This window comes from Trichechus manatus, unplaced genomic scaffold (assembly GCF_000243295.1).
Source record: "Trichechus manatus latirostris isolate Lorelei unplaced genomic scaffold, TriManLat1.0 scaffold00020, whole genome shotgun sequence".
NCBI lineage: Eukaryota > Metazoa > Chordata > Mammalia > Sirenia > Trichechidae > Trichechus > Trichechus manatus.
The window spans coordinates 14,176,539-14,195,128 of record NW_004443956.1 but is presented as its reverse complement, the minus strand read 5'-3'; the positions used below and the strand labels follow the sequence as shown (position 1 = coordinate 14,195,128).

Sequence of the window (18,590 nt, the reverse complement as noted above, 5' to 3'; positions counted from 1 at the left end):
CGAATCCTCTGGATTAGAGAGCACCCTGGGAGGTCCCCCAAGTTGCTTCTCCAAAGAATTAGGGCAAAGGTAACAACTCCTAAGGGCTTAGAGGAAAAATATCCTCAACTGTTTTTCCAAAGAACCAAGGCAAAAGGCCACATAAAGGAACTCATCAAACTATACTTTCTTAATAATTAAGAGTTCTTCAATATTTCTCTTCTTCTCAGCATATAAAAAATGATCTATCACCATGTTTTCTGCAACTGAAAGTAGATGTTTAAGAAATATCAGTTAAAGATGTATTGCTTTATAAAAGGCTTTACAATCATTGTGAAAATCATTCCAGTGGGCAGTCTAATTTTTAAAAGGTTTTCCAGAGGTGACTTTTTTTTTTGGCTAGGTGCTTATGTGTCATACAAAGGTGAGTAAGGCTTCCTACCCTCAGGAGTTTATAGTCTTAGTATTGTAGTCTTACAACTAATTTATATTATAGTAGAATATAATTATGTAGAGCCTTAAGAGTCAACGTTCATGTTTGAAAGAATAATAGTTCTAATTTAAGGATAAAGGATGATAAGCTGACGTAAAGGATGACACATGGATGTTCAAGAATGGCAGCTTTCCCGTTTTCCACAGCAGATGAGGAGCTAGGTTGCAGAGGCCTATAAAAATAGGCAGCAGCAGGTGGCCTTTTCTCTCCAGGCTTCAGAGAGCAGATGAAGATGTCACACCATGGAATGACCTGGTTAGTTACATGACTTGAAAAGGTAGCTGTGGTGTCAGTGTCAGAAGTGAATTTGAGACAAAAAGAATAGTACTAATGAGTTTATTGCAGTATAGACTAAGTGAAAATTTGAGATTCTTGATAAAGATATCTGCAATGCTAATCAAAAAGAAGGAATGCATCGGAGAAGTAGTGAAGTTAGAGTAAGTTGTATTATGCTATGGAATGGATGTTAGGTGTGAGTAAAAGGGGGAGATAAAATGAATTAGACTGTAAGCCAGGCTGACCTGGAAGATAATCATACTGTTAATTGGAAACATGGAACAAAGGAAGACTTAACGCTAGTGTGTATGTGTTGTAGTGGAGGTGTAATGAATTTTGTTGTAAAACCAAACCAAACCCACTGCCATTGAGTCAATTCTGACTCATAGTGACCCTATAAGACAGAGTAGAACTGCCCCATAGAGTTTCCAAGGCTGCAAATCTTTATGGAAGCAGATTGCCACATCATTCTCCTGCAGAGCGGCTGGTGGGTTCAAACTGCCAACCTTTTGGTCAGCAGCTGAGTGCTTAACCACTGCGCCACCAGGGATCCTGGAATTTTGTTTTAGACAGTTGAAATTGTTCAAAACTATAGATGAGGATTGCAGAATTACCTGTCTAGTGGTGCTAATTGAAATTGTGGGAAGGATGAGATTTCTTAAGATACTATAAAATCTTGAGGAGCTCTCCTTTTTAATTAAATGTAATGAGGCATATGCTTAACTCATTTAGTTTATATTAGGTGTGCAATTACATGTTCTTTTTATTTCCCCTTTTAAGGGTAGGTGAAAAAGATGATCATTAGAGACAGTATAAAGTTAAATAGGATGAGAACTTGAAGACATGGTTTCATTGGATCATGAGAACATCGCTGGTCATTTTCAGCAGGAGTGATAAGAAAGGATGGCAGATAGTAATGTGTTGACAGTAATATGGAAGGTCAGAAAGCAGAGAAGGGAAATTTCAAGAAAACTGAAAAATAATAACTTTAAAAGAGAAATTTGAGCAAAGTAACTTTGCAACTCTTAACATGATTCATGCCTTGAAAAAGGTTATGTTTGTTAGCTAATATGACCAGATTGGCCAGATGTGGAAGACTTGAGGAAAAAAAGACCACATCTTTATTAAAATAATAAGGAAAAAATGGTTTGCATTTGGTTATGTGTCCTTGAACGAGTTAGCCAATTTCTCTGGGTCTTTTTGGCCATGAGACTCTCGTAATAACCTATGTCATATGGCTGTTTTGAGGACACAGTGAGTTAATACCCATAAAGCTTTTAGAACAGTGTTTGGCACTTAGTAAGTGCTTAATAAGTGCTACCTATTTTTATGAGAGATTTTAATATGGTCATAATATGGTTATAATAGATCAGGCTGATAGATGGCTACACGATGGATAGCATCCTCATTACCAATAACGCAGCTTTTGTTTATCCTTATTACATGAAGAGACTTGATATTTTTCAATAAAATCTTAGCTGCTTTAATGGGGCCTACTTTTCACTGTAGTTGAAAATTGATATAGCGTCCTACCTTGATCTTTGAAGTAAGCTTAATTATCCTAAGACCCTTTGTCATTGTGGAGCCCTGATGCAGTGGGCCCAGCTCTGCTATTTAGTAGGCTAAGCCCTAACCTGAAAGTCAAATAGCTCTAGTAGTCCTTGAGACAAAATCTTGAAAATTTGTCAGTGATCAGCCTTAGTTTTCTCACATATACATGGGAGCTAATTATGCCCTTAGTGTTGTAACATTCAGATGATCTGGTTTAGGTGAAGGAACATTACACAATGTAAAGCATTATGTATATAAAACATTGGTGTTGGTTTTGCTTTTTATCCAATGGCATGGCAGAGTGCTCAGGTTATGAGTTCTCTATCATCATCCCACATGTCCCAAGTGGTGTTGTTAGGGGCCATCAAATTGGTTCCAACTTATAGCGACCCCATGTATAACAGAATGAAACACTGCCAGGTCATGCACCATCCTCACAATTGTTGCTGTATTTGAGTCCATTGTTGCAGCCACTGTGTCAATCCATCTCATTGAGGGTCTTCCTCTCTTTCATTGACTCTCTACTTCACCAACCATGATGTCCTTCTCCAGGGACTGATTCCTGCTGATAACGTGGCCAAAGTACATGAAACAAAGTCTTGCCATCCTCGCTTCTAAGGAGCATTCTGGCTGTACTTCTTAAAAGACAGATTTGTTTGTTCTTCTGGCAGTTCATGATATATTTAATATTCTTCACCAACACCATAATTCAAAGACAACAATTCTTCGGTCTTCCTTATTCATTGTCCAGCTTTCATATGCATATGTGGTGATTGAAAATACTATGGCTTGGGTCAAAAGTATTAGCCAACTCTAAAGCTACAAATCTGTTTATATAATAAACTGGTGATGTGGTGTGGCGCCCTGTAATAGTATTGTTCTGAGTGTTAACAACAATTAACAGAAGTCGTGTATTTTTTCACTTTAGAATATGTCTCTACAAATCATCATGTTTAATTGGGAGGGCTTTTTGAAGGTACATGAAGAAAAATATTTTTGCTGGAAAACTTCTCAGATAAAGACAGTTGACTTGTTTCCAAATAGTTGAGAAGAGTAGAAGATCACAATGAGGGTTAAAATCATAGACTTGGGAAGAATTATGGGGAAACAACAAGGTGGCCTTATGCTTTGCCTGATGTCTATTTGGGAAGTAATGATAGGCTCTTGAAGCATGCGAATAAGCTGGAATGAGAGTTGAAATGCATTTGAGGGTTGAAACTGCAAGTAGTGAAAAATAAGGCTGTAATCTAGTACTACTAGCATCAGAAGCCATCTAAATTCAAGAGGAAGAATGGAGAATCAAAATTAGCACAAAGCTGATTACTGTGAGGTGGAGATCAGACATACCTCCACTCTCCAACTTTTTCACCATTTCTGACACCAGCAGTCCTCCCCACAGCACTCTACTTCTTTGCTGGGTTTGATAATTCATTGCAGTGTCCACACAGAACTCACAGACCATACTCAACAATTATGTGGCTTATTAGGCTATGTGTAACAGGCTGCATCTCGGGATCAGGATCAACTTGGAAGTAACAGGAGACAGGGTACAGTTTGTCAATCAGGACAGCTCTCAGCTTCTTCTCAGTTGTGTCCACAGGTAGGCAAGCCTTCTCTCAGCCTGGCCTCTGCCCTGCTAGCAGTGTTACAGCTCTTTTGGCTTCACCAACAAGTGCCCAGAGGCACCCTGCTCTGTCAGCAAGCCTCCTCCCTGAAGTCAGCTTTCTCCCTCATGGGCTGACAAGCACATTGCAGCTGCCTAGCTCCGTGGTCCAGGAAGTCCACTGCAGCCACTTCTTGCCAGTCTCCTGCTTTCTGCCACTCGTGCTTCTGCACCCATTTCACGCTGTCTCTCGCCATCTCCAGTGTTACAGCTCTATCTCCTGGGCCTAGGAGGTTCTCAGCACAAGGACCCCAGGTCCAAAGGAGGTACTCTGCTCCAGGCTCCTCTTCTTGATGGTAGTGAGGTCCCTCTCAACCTTTGTGGGATTGGCCCTTTTAGGCCACGCTCACCTCATTTGGATAGTAATTGACCAATCCCTGCAAGGGTTTTATGCACCTTATTTGCATAGTATATTGACCAGTCCCTGCAAGGTGGGTAAAATAGACCATTCACAGGCCAAGCTTTGGACTTATCAGTTATCAGTGGCAGACTGTAAACCCAAGGCAGGAAAGGCCATCTATAAAGAGAAACACATTGCACCACATGGGCCAAAATCAGAATGTATGTATTTTTAATAATAATCGTCTAATTGATAATGATAGATATAATATTGCTCTTTCTAAACGATCTTAGAGAAAGTGCTGATTTAATCATAACTGGTTTTTTTGTATTAACAGAAATAGAAATAAAGTATAAGAAGCATCTATAAATTTTAAATGGAAAAGAAAATATTTGATAGACTTACTTCCATTTGCTATGATTCATTCTTTTTGTAGAGCTAATATATATTGAGTAGTTACTGTATGCCAGCTCTCTATGCTGTGAGCTGTATATACATTATCTCAATCCATATAACAGAATATCTTCATTTTCAGAAATAGAAATTCTGCTTCAGATTCCAAAACGCATGCTATTTCCAGTACACCATGATGAAGTAAACATGGTGATAAACCCATTGCTGTTGAGTCGATTCTGACTCATAGCGACCTGGTAGGACAGGGTAGACTCTACCCCATAGGATTTCCAAGAATATAATGTTACAGAAGCAGACTGCCACATCTTTCTCCTGCGGAGCAGCTGGTGGGTTCAAACCACCAACCTTTGGTTTAACAGCCGAGTGCTTAACCACTGCTCCACCAGGGCTCCTTAAACACAATGATAGAGGTCATATTTCTGCATTTTATAACCAAAAGTCACTCTTAAAGTAATATTTTACAATATAATTTTGAAAAAATTCTACTTTTAAGTAGCGTTAGAAGTTTTTATTTAGAAATATGTCAGCTGCTTTTTCTTTTTATGAATAGTATTCAACCATTTTACCCAAATTATGTTTTTTCTTTTCTTAAGATGTTTTTTCACGGATACCACTCATGAATGGCCTTATTGGACCCAGTCCGCATCTCCCACATAATTCGTTGCCTCCTGGAAGTGGATTGGGAACTTTCTCTGCTATAGCACAACCCCCTTACACTGATGCCAGGTACTTAAAAGCCTTCACCTTCTATGGAAACTTTTAAATTACAACAATTTTTGTTATATGTCTAAATAAATTAGTCTGTTTAAATTATTGTGCACAGTATTAGTGTGTGTTATATTTATTCAGACTTTTGCAAAAAATCATCAAACATGTTACTTTTTAGCTTTTTGGGTTTAATGAAAGTTGTATCTGACCATAGTTTTGAAAAGTTATTTTATGGTTATGAAGCTAAGTTCTTTATTATTTGCCAGGGATAAAAATCCAGCATTTAATCCAATGGTGAGTGATCCTAATAGCTCTTGGACATCATCGGCTCCCACTATGGAAGGAGAAAATGATACAATGTCAAATACCCAGAGAAGTACACTTAAGTGGGAGAAAGAAGAGGCTTTGGGTGAGATGGCAACAGTGGCACCAGTTCTCTACACAAACATTAATTTTCCTAACTTAAAGGAAGATTTCCCAGGTACGTTGTGGGTGTTTTATTGCTATTTTATCAACTTTCTCTCATGTATGTATAATGACTTGTTTTTAAACTGTAACAGAAAGCCCTCTCATCACTAATTTTCATCTAGTGTGACTATGCCCAGTGTGACGATTCCCTGTCTAGAAACATCTTGCATTTTCTTAGCCCTAGACCCTGTATCCATTTGTATATTTTTCCAAAGTAATTTCAATTAGTGAAATGATGAGTTTTCCAGCTCCTAGTAATGCTTATAAATATATGGAAGTCAGTGTTGTGTTATATGGGTATAATTCTACAAAAAAATTCCTGAAACATAAAGTATCAGTTAATCAAAAGTATTAAGTTAGGCTAAATCTGAGTCAGTTCTGAGTAGTGTTGTTGACATTGAAATTAACTCATTGCTGTCTTCCCTTCTTTTCTCCTTACCGTTCTCCTACTCTCCATCCATTACCATTACCTGTTTGAAAAAGCAGATGGATGTATCTGAAAATTCTGATTAACCAGAGGATGAAACATTTGGATTTTGAAATGTCAGTTATAAATCTTTGCAAGCCAGTGCTGTTTTTTTATTTTGAGTTCAAGTTGCAAGACAAACCAGGATTAAAAAGGTCATTCAAACTGTCTTACAGTAGTTTCCCAGCTGCCTGTCAGCACAGAAGCTCCGTTAAATTACTAGTAGGGTAGCCAGAAGTGGATTTTTTTATGTATGACCTTGTCTTTTAGGTACATTTTTTGTATGGTCTCCTTGTGGTACTTGATTTCGTATATATGGAAATAAATCAGATGATTCCTTATCTAACAGTAGGAATCAGTGGTTTGGTGCAGGAATGTCTGTTGAAGCAATATTCACATTCTTTGACTACTTTTGTGCCAGTCACTTTTTATTTGCTGTTTATAGATGAGCATATTTGGTTATCTTAAAGTCACTTTGTGTCAATGTACATTGTTCTTACAGCAGAGCTACAATTTTTTTTTTTTTTTACGTGATTTAATTTTACAGTGCGATTCTAGAACCTCATGAAATATTGTGCTAAAGCTGTTGGTCTGTCAGCTAATTTTTGTTTTCACTGGCCTTTTTTTTTTTCTGTATGGAATAAATCTCTTCTACATTTATCCTTAACTGTTAATCTCAACTAAACTTTGTTTTGTATACTGTTATGACACTGAATTTCATGGAAATTGCTTGAAATCTTGACTTTTCCATGTGCTTGTTGTACACACAAGATGCTTATTCATAATTATCATTACTTCCTTTTGGTCACATTGATAGAATTCTGTTAGTTTAGACATTTATAAAACCTTTGGCTTTGGTTCTGGTAATGTCATACAGGACCTGGGTAATTTATTATACTTGGCTTTGATATACTTTGACGCCTCTTGGAATTAAAAATTTCTCAACTCTACAAGCCAGGTTATTAATAAGGCAGTACTTCATTCAGAAAATAGTTTTTTGGCCGTACTGTATGCCAGAAACTTTGTACTGTGCCAAGAACATCATACAGGGCTACTCATTTATGAAAATACAGCCTGAATAAGGTAACTGTGCACAATTCATCCACAGTTTTTTTCTGATTACACATCATTGCTGGGTTCTGTAAGTGTATACTGTGTTCTTTGTTGTAGACTGGACTACCAGAGTGAAGCAGATTGCTAAATTGTGGAGAAAAGCAAGCTCACAGGAAAGAGCACCATATGTGGTATTTAAAAAAGTCTTATGTATCTATATCTTCAAACACAATATCTGAACCTTATTTTTATTGTCTTAGGCTAATAAAAAGATTCTGTATTGCAGAAAATACATGTTAATATTTGGACAACTAACAAACAGCTTGGCTTTCATAATTATTTCCTAAGTAATTACATCTTACTATAGAGCATGACATTTTTTAAGTGCGTTAACAGAATGAGGATGTTGAGGATTGAAAATCAGCTATTTTAGTTGCATGTTTAATTTATTTCCCTTTATAATTGTTTATCTTCCCAAAAGAACACTAAACTTGGAGGCTGAATTAGTGTGCCTTAATTTCTTTCATAATCTCTTTTTCTTCCTAGATTCAATAATCTTTATGCATCAAGAAAAGACATACCTAGACACTTTTAAGGAGATTTTAAAACATGATCTTTGCTAGAAATTATTAGGGAATTTTATAAGATTCACAGTTCAGATGGTGAATTGTTTTCTCCCAAAGAGCCAAATTAAGATTGTCAATTGGAGTCAAACCTTGCTTTCAGATTAAAGCACATTAAATCTTCATTATTGTTTTGAAAAATATATGCAGTTATTTTCCAACTTTATTTTCAGTGCACATATCTTCAGTGATAAAGACTGCTTGAATATAGCATCATTTTTTTTTTAAGATGTTGATATGCTTTATGTTGTTCTGCCTTGACTTTAGTAAGGTAATGACAGGCTATTTTTAATGTTTCTAAACAATTTTGTTTAGCGGTAAGGTTTACATTTCCAGATTTTAGATTTGGACAATGGGTTTGTTATTTTCCTTTTCTCCAAATCGAAGGAGTTATTAATTCTTCCATTTTATAAGTGTCTTTTCAGAAAATTAGGGTAAAATTACTAGGTTATACCTGGGATCTCTCAGCCTGGTTCAGATACATAGATGGAAACGTGCCCTCTACTGATAGGTAACATGCTCTGTGAAAAAGATGGGTTAGTGTCCAGATGGAGTTCTGGTGGCACAGTGGTTAAAGAGCTCGGCTGTTAACCTCAAGGTCAGTAGTTTGAATCCATCAGCTGCTCCTTGGAAACCCTATGGGGCAGTCCTACTCTGTCCTATAGGGTAGCTATGAGTCAGAATCAACTCAACAGTAATGGGTTTTTTAGTGTCCAGATTCCTTTCACAGAAAAGGCTTTAAGATCTAAGGATAATATCTCAACTGTTTAACACAACTTTTTCTTGCTTTTGTGTGATAAAATTTACTAGAAATTTTTTGTGTCTTAAAACATATTATTGCCTACTGGAGGGTAATTTCTTTTCTCTTTTTTTCCAAAGCAAAAAGCCAGAGATAACCGAGCTGCTTTACGCATTAATAAAGTACAGATGTCAAGTGATTCCATGAAAAGGCAACAACAGCAAGATAACATCGATCCCAGCTCTCGTATTGATTCAGATCTTTTTAAAGATCCATTAAAGCAAAGAGAATCGGAACATGAACAGGAATGGAAATTTAGACAGGTATGAGGTTTTTTGGATAATTTGCTTTTTTTAGTTGCATATTTGCTTTTTTGAGAAGAGAACTATCATGTCATTAAGAATATGGTTCTTGTACAGCAAGAAAATATGATTAAACATAGATTTGTTGCCTTTCTCAGTAAAATATTTTAAGTAGATTCAGAAGTTTATTGAAATACCATGAACAATATAATGCCCTAGGCATAATGGTGCCTACTATGATGAATAATAGTCTCTCTTTTTTGGGAATATGTAGTCTAATAAGAGAGCAATCTGGTAGCTGCTAACATCAAACTAATTATTTTTCTCTTGCTTTTTTTTTCTTTTTTCATGTTGATTATTTTCTTCCTTAATTATATGATTTCTTTTTCTTTCTTATTTCAACAGCAAATGCGTCAGAAAAGTAAGCAGCAAGCTAAAATTGAAGCCACACAGAAACTTGAGCAGGTGAAGAATGAACAGCAGCAACAGCAACAGCAGCAACAGCAGTTTGGTTCTCAGCATCTTCTGACGCAGTCTGGTTCAGATACACCAAGCAGTGGGATCCAGAGTCCCTTGACACCTCAGCCTGGCAATGGAAATATGTCTCCTGCACAGTCATTCCATAAAGACCTGTTTACAAAACAACTAGCTAGTACCCCTACTTCTTCATCGTCAGATGATGTGTTTGTAAAACCACAAGCTCCACCTCCTCCTCCAACTCCATCCCGGATTCCCATTCAGGAGAATGTTTCTCAGTCTCAGAATTCTCAACCATCTTCACCACAGATGTTTTCACCTGGATCTTCTAACTCTCGACCACCATCTCCAGTGGATCCTTATGCCAAAATGGTTGGTACCCCTAGACCACCTCCAGGGGGCCATAGTTTTTCCAGAAGAAATTCTATTACACCGGTGGAAAACTGCACACCGTTATCATCAGTACCTAGGCCCATTCAGATAAGTGAAACAACAGCAAATAGGCCATCACCAGTCAGAGATTTGTGTTCTTCCTCCACGACAAATAGTGACCCCTATGCAAAGCCTCCAGACACGCCTAGACCTGTGATGGCAGATCAATTTCCCAAACCCGTGGGCCTACCTAGATCTCCTATAGTTTCAGAACAAACTGCAAAAGGTCCTCTAACGTCTGGAACCAGTGATCCCTTTACTAAACCATCTCCTAGGGCAGATGTGTTTCAGCGACCACGAATCTCTGACCCATATGCACGACCTTTGTTGACATCTGCCCCTCTCGAAAGTGGTCCTGGACCCTTTAAGACTCCAATGCAGCCCCCTCCATCCTCCCAGGATCCTTATGGAGCAGTGTCACAGGCACCAAGACGAATGTCTATTGACCCTTACGAACGGCCCGCTTTGACACCAAGACCTATAGATAATTTTTCCCATAGTCAACCCAGTGATCCATATAGCCAGCCTCCCCTCACTCCACATCCGGCAATGAATGAATCTTTTGCTCATCCTTCAAGGGCTTTCTCTCAGTCTGGAACCATATCAAGACAAATATCTCAGGACCCATATTCCCAACCCCCAGGAACACCACGACCTGTTGTAGAGTCTTATTCCCAACCCTCAGGAACAGCTCGATCCAATCCGGACCCTTATTCTCAACCTCCTGGAACTCCCCGGCCCACCACTGTTGATCCATATAGTCAGCAGCCACAAACCCCAAGGCCATCTACGCAAACAGACTTGTTTGCTACATCTGCAACTACTCAGAGGCATTCTGATCCATATGCTCATCCTCCTGGGACACCAAGACCTGGAATTTCTGCTTCTTACTCTCAGCCACCAGCAACACCAAGGCCAAGGATTTCAGAGGGTTTTACTAGGTCCTCAATGACAAGACCAGTCCTCATGCCAAATCAGGATATTTTCCTACAGGCAGCACAAAATCGAGGACCAGCTTTGTCTGGCCCTTTGGTAAGGCCACCTGATATATGTTCCCAAACACCCAGGCCACCTGGACCTGGTCTTTCAGACACATTTAGCCGTGTTTCCCCATCTGCTGCCCGTGATCCCTATGATCAGTCTCCAATGACTCCAAGATCTCAGTCAGACTCTTATGGAACAAGTCAGGTTGCTCATGATGTCACTGACCATCCAAGGCCTGGTTCAGAGGGGAACTTTAGTGCATCTTCAAACTCTCCACTGAATTCCCAAGGTCAGCCATTTTCCAGTGTCTCCCAAATTCCTGGACCTGTACCGACTTCAGGAGTAACTGATACGCAGAATACCATCAATATGTCTCAAGCAGACGCAGAGAAATTGAGACAGGTAAACACGTATGTTCTCAGATGCTTTAAGTGTGTTACACAGTTAAAGCTACTCATTTCATCAAACTTCAGTAATTTCTACAGAGGTGATAAAGTTTCTTTTCTTTTCTATAGAATTTCATCATACTGCAAGAAAGTTGAAATTGGTAAAATTAACACCAATTGAACTAGATTTATTCTGTTTCTAATTTCAATTTTAATAAATGTATATGGAAATCCTTACACTGAAAGCTTTCAATTTTGTTGTCAGGAAAGAAAAAGGACCCAAACCATCAATTTATTTTTGATTATCTATTGAATAGTTAACTGTAACTAGTGTTTTATCAAGCTTTGAAACATTTAGATACTTTGAGCATCACATAGTGAAGGATTGTTGTGCGGTACTGCCAAGTTGATTCCAACTCATAACGACCCCATGTGACAGAGTAGAACTGCGTCAGTAAGGTTTTCTTGACTGTAATCTTTATTGAAGCAGATTGCCACATCTTTCTCCTGTGGAGCTGATGGGTAGGTTCAAACCACCAACCTCTAGGTTAGCAGCTGAGTGCTTAACCGTTGCACCACCAGAGGTGCTAGCAAAAGTATTACAATTTAAAAAGCCATTAACCATTAAAAAACCATTTTCGGAAATCTCAGTGATTTTTTTTTTTTTTTTTTCTTCCCATTCAGCGGCAAAAGTTACGTGAGATCATTCTCCAGCAGCAGCAGCAGAAGAAGATTGCTGGTCGGCAGGAGAAGGGGTCACGGGATTCACCAGTAGTGCCTCATCCAGGGCCACTTCAGCACTGGCAACCAGAGAATATCAATCAGGCTTTCACCAGACCTCCTCCTCCCTATCCTGGGAACATTAGATCTCCTGTTATACCTCCTCTGCGGCCTAGATACGCTGTTTTCCCAAAAGATCAGCGTGGGCCCTGTCCTCCTGATGTCGCTAGTATGGGGATGCGACCTCATGGATTTAGGTAATGCTTTTAATTTCCAGCCAGATTTAAATTCTTATTATAAGAAGAGCACAGCTGAATAAAATTAGTGTTAGTCAAGAAGTTGTAAGAAATTAACTCTGTTTCTACCTCTTAGTAACTTTTGAGATAAAATTAACTTTATTTTCCACTAATGGGAGGTCACAATTTTTTTTCCTCTCTAAAAACTCTAAAAGCATTTTCTTCATTATTAATTAACTATATTAACAAATTACAGCCATAAAAACATAGTTTATCAAAGCAGTCAGATCACATCCCTAGAATGCAACTACCACATACAGTTAAAGCCTCTCGGGACAGGGTGGCGGTCGGAATGTTCTTTCCCCTAATATTAATGTTATAAATTTCCACTCTTTTAATTTACAGTGTAATTATTTGTAGAGATTTTCAGATTTAAAGGATGTCTTACCTTAGGTACTTTCCATGATGAGATACGATTATGAAATCATTGATGATAGATTATGACCATATTTCCTTTTTTGTAGTGGCTAGTAGAAATGTTAAAGCCAAACTTAAACCCTAACTCTAGTAAGTAGATGAGTTTTCAAAATAGATGTTTTTTAGTCTTACACCTACCTCCATGTTCTACTCTTACTTTGTCTTCCTCCTTTTTATGCCTGTTGCTGTGTTTTGTATTTTTTTTGTGAGTTTCCTTTAATCATTTCTAGAATGAGATACACTATAAATAATAAAACAATCCAATAATTTATTCATTTACTGAATCTTTGCAGATGATGCCTATCCTTTATCTCTTACTACCGTCTGTCCTTCTCATTCTTTTCAGGCCAGTAGGTTTAGTAAGTCTATTCAGTCATTGCACCTATGCTTTTGTCTTCTCATGTACTGAGGCCTGTAAGTCTACTAGTCTAATTTGGTGGCAGTCCTACCGTCATGCAAACATCCCCACAAGTCAGCTTCCTCCATGGAGCCTCCCTAAACATAGAAAAAAGAAATGGACTCTTAATCACAGACTTCTGTAGCATTGTGCTTATTTTTGAACAGTTGATTCCATCTGCTTGGTGACTGTTCATTTGTCTTTGTTTCTGTTATCTATTAGATTGTAAGCTTTTGGACCTCAAATAAGTGTACGTATAGGGTACTTAGCACAGATCTACTTGTACGTGGGTACTTTGTAAGGATGATATTTCATTTTTGCCTAGTCATTGTATTTGACAACAGTAATTTTGTGCCTACAGTTTAATCTAAAGCTTGTTTTCCTTTCTTCAACTCAAGTCTAAATTGAGCATAATACTTTATATTAAAATTAACTGTTTGAATTTTTTTTAGATTTGGATTTTCAGGAGGTAATCATGGTGCCATGTCAAGTCAAGAGCGCTTCCTTGTGTCTCCTCAACAAATACAAGGATCTGGAGTTCCTCCACAACTCAGAAGATCCATATCTGTAGATTTGCCTAGGCCTTTAAATAACTCACAAATGACTAATCCAGTTGGACTTGCTCAACATTTTTCACCACAGAGTCTGCCAGTTCAGCAGCATAACATACTGGGCCAAGCATTTATTGAATTGAGGCATAGGGCCCCTGATGGAAGGCCACGGCTGCCCTTTAGTGCTCCTGCTAGCAGTGTTATAGAGGCACCTTCTCATCCAAGACATGGAAGCTTCATTCCCCGGCCAGACTTTCCAGGCCCTAGACACACAGACCCCATGAGACGACCTCCCCAAGGTCTACCTAATCAGCTGCCTGTGCATCCAAATTTGGAACAAGCACCACCGTCACAGCAAGAGCAAGGTCACCCTGCCCATTCATCTTCTATGGACATGAGGTCCCTGAGTCATCCCTTAGGCGGTGAATTTTCAGAGACTTCTTTGTCAACATCTACACCAGCTGAAACAACATCTGATAATTTACAGATAACCAACCAGTCTTCTGATGGTCTTGAAGAAAAACTTGATTCTATTGACCCATCTGTAAAAGAACTAGATGTCAAAGACCTCGAGGGAGTTGAAGTCAAAGACTTAGATGATGAGGATCTTGAAAATTTAAATCTAGATACAGAGGATGGCAAGGGAGATGAATTGGATACTTTAGATAATTTGGAAACTAATGACCCCAACTTGGATGACCTCTTGAGATCAGGAGAATTTGATATAATTGCATATACAGATCCAGAACTTGACTTAGGAGATAAGAAAAGCATGTTTAATGAAGAACTAGACCTTAATGTTCCAATTGATGATAATCATTGTATGTCTATTGAACCAAAAAAAAAGGAGCCAGAAGACAAAACTTTGGTTCTTTCTGGTAAACATTCTCCACAGAAAAAATCCACTTTTTCCAGTGAGATAAAAACAGAAGTACTATCTCCAAATTCTAAAGAGGAAACCAAATACGATATTGAGAAAAGTGAGGGTAAAGGTGCTGTTGACATCCCTTGCTCACAGGCTTCTACTAACACAGACCTTAATGATGGGGAAAAGGCCTCTTTGCAGCCTTGTAAACCAGATCTGCCTGAGAAAAGAACTGATCAGGAAACTGCTGACTCCAGCATAAGTGTTCAAGGATCCACTCTGCTGCCTGCTGAAGATGTAATTAGCTCTTGTGGCATAACTGGATCAACTCCTGTTCTCTCAAGTTTACTTGCTAGTGAAAAGTCAGATAATTCAGACATTAGGCCATTGGGATCTCCACCACCAAGTTTGCCAGCCTCACCATCCAATCACGTGTCAAGTTTGCCTCCTACTTTAATGACACCGCCTGGTCATGTTTTGGATAATACAGTGAATTCAAATGTGGCAGTAGTCTCTAGGGTAAACCATACTTTTTCTCAGGGTGTGCAAGTAAATCCAGGATTTGTTCAGGGTCAGTCAGCAAGTCACAGTTTTGGAACAGGAAAATCTACAAATCAGACTGTGCCTCTGACAAGTCAGTCTAGTACCAGTGGCATGTCTGGACCTCAGCAGTTAATGATTCCTCAGACATTAGCCCAGCAGAATAGAGAGAGGCCCCTCCTTCTAGAGGAACAGCCTCTACTTCTACAGGATCTTTTGGATCAAGAGAGGCAAGAACAGCAGCAGCAAAGAAAAATGCAAGCCATGATCCGTCAGCGGTCAGAACCATTCTTCCCTAATATTGGTAGGACTTTACTTGAGTCTCAGTAGCTGTGAATAGGGGTATTAGGCTGGCCTTCAGTATGCTTATAAGATTACAGTGTTAAAATTACATTTGGAATAGTGTACTAATGAGATTTATATTTATATTCCTCCTTCAGCTTTAAAATGGAAGTGATTAATAATTTTAGATTCCTCCCAGGTAAATCAAATGGTTCAAAACTGAGTTGTAGACTTTATTCAATTCCATTATTAATGGTACTGTTGTTTCTATTAAACAGTATTGTTTTTTCTAAACAATAACATTGGCATTCTATTCTATATACATTACCAATTTTATCAAATTGGTCCATTTCTTTTTCATTTATATACAAAGAGGTCTTTTCTCAGTAGGCTGTCCGTATCGTGAGACTATCACCTCAAGAAATCGATGCATCTTTCTTTTTAAGAGTGATAACTAATATTATTATGTAGTTATTTCCCTAGTATTGGAAATAACTACAGATTCTCAGCCATTATGTTACATTACTAAAGAAGTAGTTCTGATTGACATTATGAAGGTTTACATGAAAGGGAATTGTTTTACTTTAGATTATTGCCATAATCTTCCTTAAATTTGACAGACTTCTTGTTCTAATTTTTGCAGGGGTAAGGTATTAAAGTATACTTCAGTTATGGATTACTGAGTTGGGATTAAATTCACGAGGAAGTTCTTACCACCTCATAATTCGTTACCTATTATTGAAACTTAGTAATCATTAGATTATTAAATAATAAGGAATAAGAGTTTATAAATCACATAATATTTGTGATAGTTACATTACCTCTTAGTATACCTTGAACCAAGTACTATGAAATAAGTAACTTTAAAATATATTTCTCCTTTAGATTTTGATGCAATTACAGATCCTATAATGAAAGCCAAAATGGTGGCCCTTAAAGGCATAAATAAAGTAATGGCACAAAACAATATGGGCATGCCACCCATGGTTATGAACAGGTAGGTGAAGATGTTTCTCATTCTTACGGTACATCAAGAAGTGCTTGAAATTGTTCCTAGTTCCTAGAAAGAACACATAGAAACTCAAAGCCTATGTTCTACAAATGAACAGTAAATATTTATTGGTTGCAGTATCTGAGGGTTATGATTGGTTGTAAAATGCTATATAATTATAAGTTTATTTTCATTAGTTTCATGGTAAACATAATAGAGTTTAATAGAAAGGTTTAGAAAATTGAGTTGATCAGGAAATCAAAAGTATTTAAGTGTGAGCTCTTTTAAATACCTTTAGAATTGATAATGCTAACTGAGAGATCCTTGGGACAAAGATCTTTCATCCTAAATAGATTAAGATAAAAAGATAAGCAGAAAATAGAAATTAAACTGTTTTGTATTGAGAAAAGAAGATAGATTATTTGAATCTGTAAATTTAAGGTTTTTTCCCCCATCAAAAAGAACAACATGAAGGGGAAAAAAAAAAAAACAGAACATTGCGGTAAAGATGCTAGGTGATTAAGGTGAATGTGAATTCAGCTCTAAAATAAAATGTCCCCAAACTGTATTTGAATCCGAAAAAAAAAAGTAATGAGGAGTAGATAAGAGAACATTTGGAAGTTAGGAATTGGAGAGTTTGTAAACCTTTCCACTGTTAGCAGAAAAATGGAAATTATGCATTAAGAAGGACTGTATGACTTGAGTATCTGAATTTCTGAAATTAGAGTGTTTATTCCTTTGAGGGGTGTTAAATACTACAGGGCAGTGTCTCTCAAATTTTGATCATGGACCACCATCAGAATTATGTGGTGGTTTGTTAAAAATGCAGGTTCCTTTGCTCTACTGCAGACCTGAATATCTGGAGATGGTGTCTGTGCGTATGTATTTTTGGTGAGCACCGTGAATAATTCTTACATCTATTGCTATTGGAGAACCTCTGTCAGTGAAGCAAACGCAAAGCATCAATTTAATATCTGGGTGAAAACCTGAAGAAAAAAAAGAGGAATGTAGGCTATTATGAAATGTAATACACAATCTACATCAATTTAAAATAAACATAATGCATCAAAGAAACTTGAAGTCCGTAAGGGTATAGTTTTTTTTGGTTCTCTATTGTTGAGATACTTCAGAAATGGTTAAGAAGCATTGTTGACATCAAAGTGGTTTCTGATGATTTTCATTATTGAGCAGCATTTATTAACAGCTTATAATACAGACCTTGGAATTAGAACCCTGCTCTTTCGGCATTACATCTCTACCAATCAGATATATACTGATAAATTAGTTGTGTGTAAGGTGTACTGTTTACTCTTTTGTTGAGTGCTTCGAAGAAGTGGAAGTGATTTAAAAAAAAAAAAGTTACCATCGAGTTGATTCCGACTTGTACCAACCCTATAGGACAGAGTAGAACTGTTTGCAAGGAGTGGCTGGTGGATTCAAGTTGCTGAGCTTTTGGTTAACAGCTGAGCTGTAGGCAGTGAGTGGTATTTAGATTAAGAGATATTCCAGACCAGGGCTGTAGCAGGGCAGAGGATGGAAGTACATATTCTGAGTTCTAGTAGTACTTAAATACTAATGTATAGTACTTGTAATATATTTTGAAAATTGTGTCACGTGTATGTCTTGATCTATTTAAGCGTTTGGAAGCTCAAGAGAAAATGTTGCTATATAAGCAGTGATGTTTCTATGAAGTTTTTATAACTTTAATTAGAATAAATAACATTTTACCAAATATTTTTAATCATACAGACTTTTTCTTGGTCAGTCACTGGTTGTTCTGTTTGCTTTAACATTCGCTCTATAGCCTACAAAAATATAGGAAGCTTCTTAATTGAGATAAATTCTTTATTTTAAAATACAAAATATCTAAGAACAGGAAATAATTTTCTTAGAATTTATGTAATAAACCTAAGTTTTCATTATATTTTTATCCTAAAGATTCAAATTAATTTTATTTTGAGCTACAGTGAAGCATATAACAGAGGAAAACCTCTGGAGTCAAATCAGTTGCCTTTTTCTCTCAGCTTCACTAGTCCTTGTGGGGAAAGTTACTTAATCTCTCTAAATCTTCCTCTAGTCATAAGTGAAATGAGAGTACTAAGAATACACACTTCATAGAGGTACAGTGAGGATTAAATGTGCTTGCTACACAAAAAAATGAGGCTTTAGTCAATGTT

The 18,590-nt window shown here is 37.5% G+C and overlaps 1 protein-coding gene across 11 annotated transcripts in view; it reads left to right on the top strand.

The window, feature by feature from the left end:
• The window catches only part of KMT2C (lysine methyltransferase 2C), a 313,148-nt gene that overhangs the window by 236,855 nt on the left and 57,703 nt on the right, over positions 1 to 18,590 (top strand). For all 11 annotated transcript variants that reach the window (XM_023727962.1, XM_023727957.1, XM_023727958.1 and 8 more), the window contains 8 exons: positions 5,310 to 5,442; positions 5,691 to 5,905; positions 7,529 to 7,602; positions 8,914 to 9,096; positions 9,481 to 11,370; positions 12,039 to 12,331; positions 13,637 to 15,444; positions 16,308 to 16,419. In XM_023727962.1, the coding sequence (XP_023583730.1) occupies positions 5,310 to 5,442; positions 5,691 to 5,905; positions 7,529 to 7,602; positions 8,914 to 9,096; positions 9,481 to 11,370; positions 12,039 to 12,331; positions 13,637 to 15,444; positions 16,308 to 16,419 (4,708 nt within the window). The remainder of the gene's footprint in view (positions 1 to 5,309; positions 5,443 to 5,690; positions 5,906 to 7,528; positions 7,603 to 8,913; positions 9,097 to 9,480; positions 11,371 to 12,038; positions 12,332 to 13,636; positions 15,445 to 16,307; positions 16,420 to 18,590) is intronic.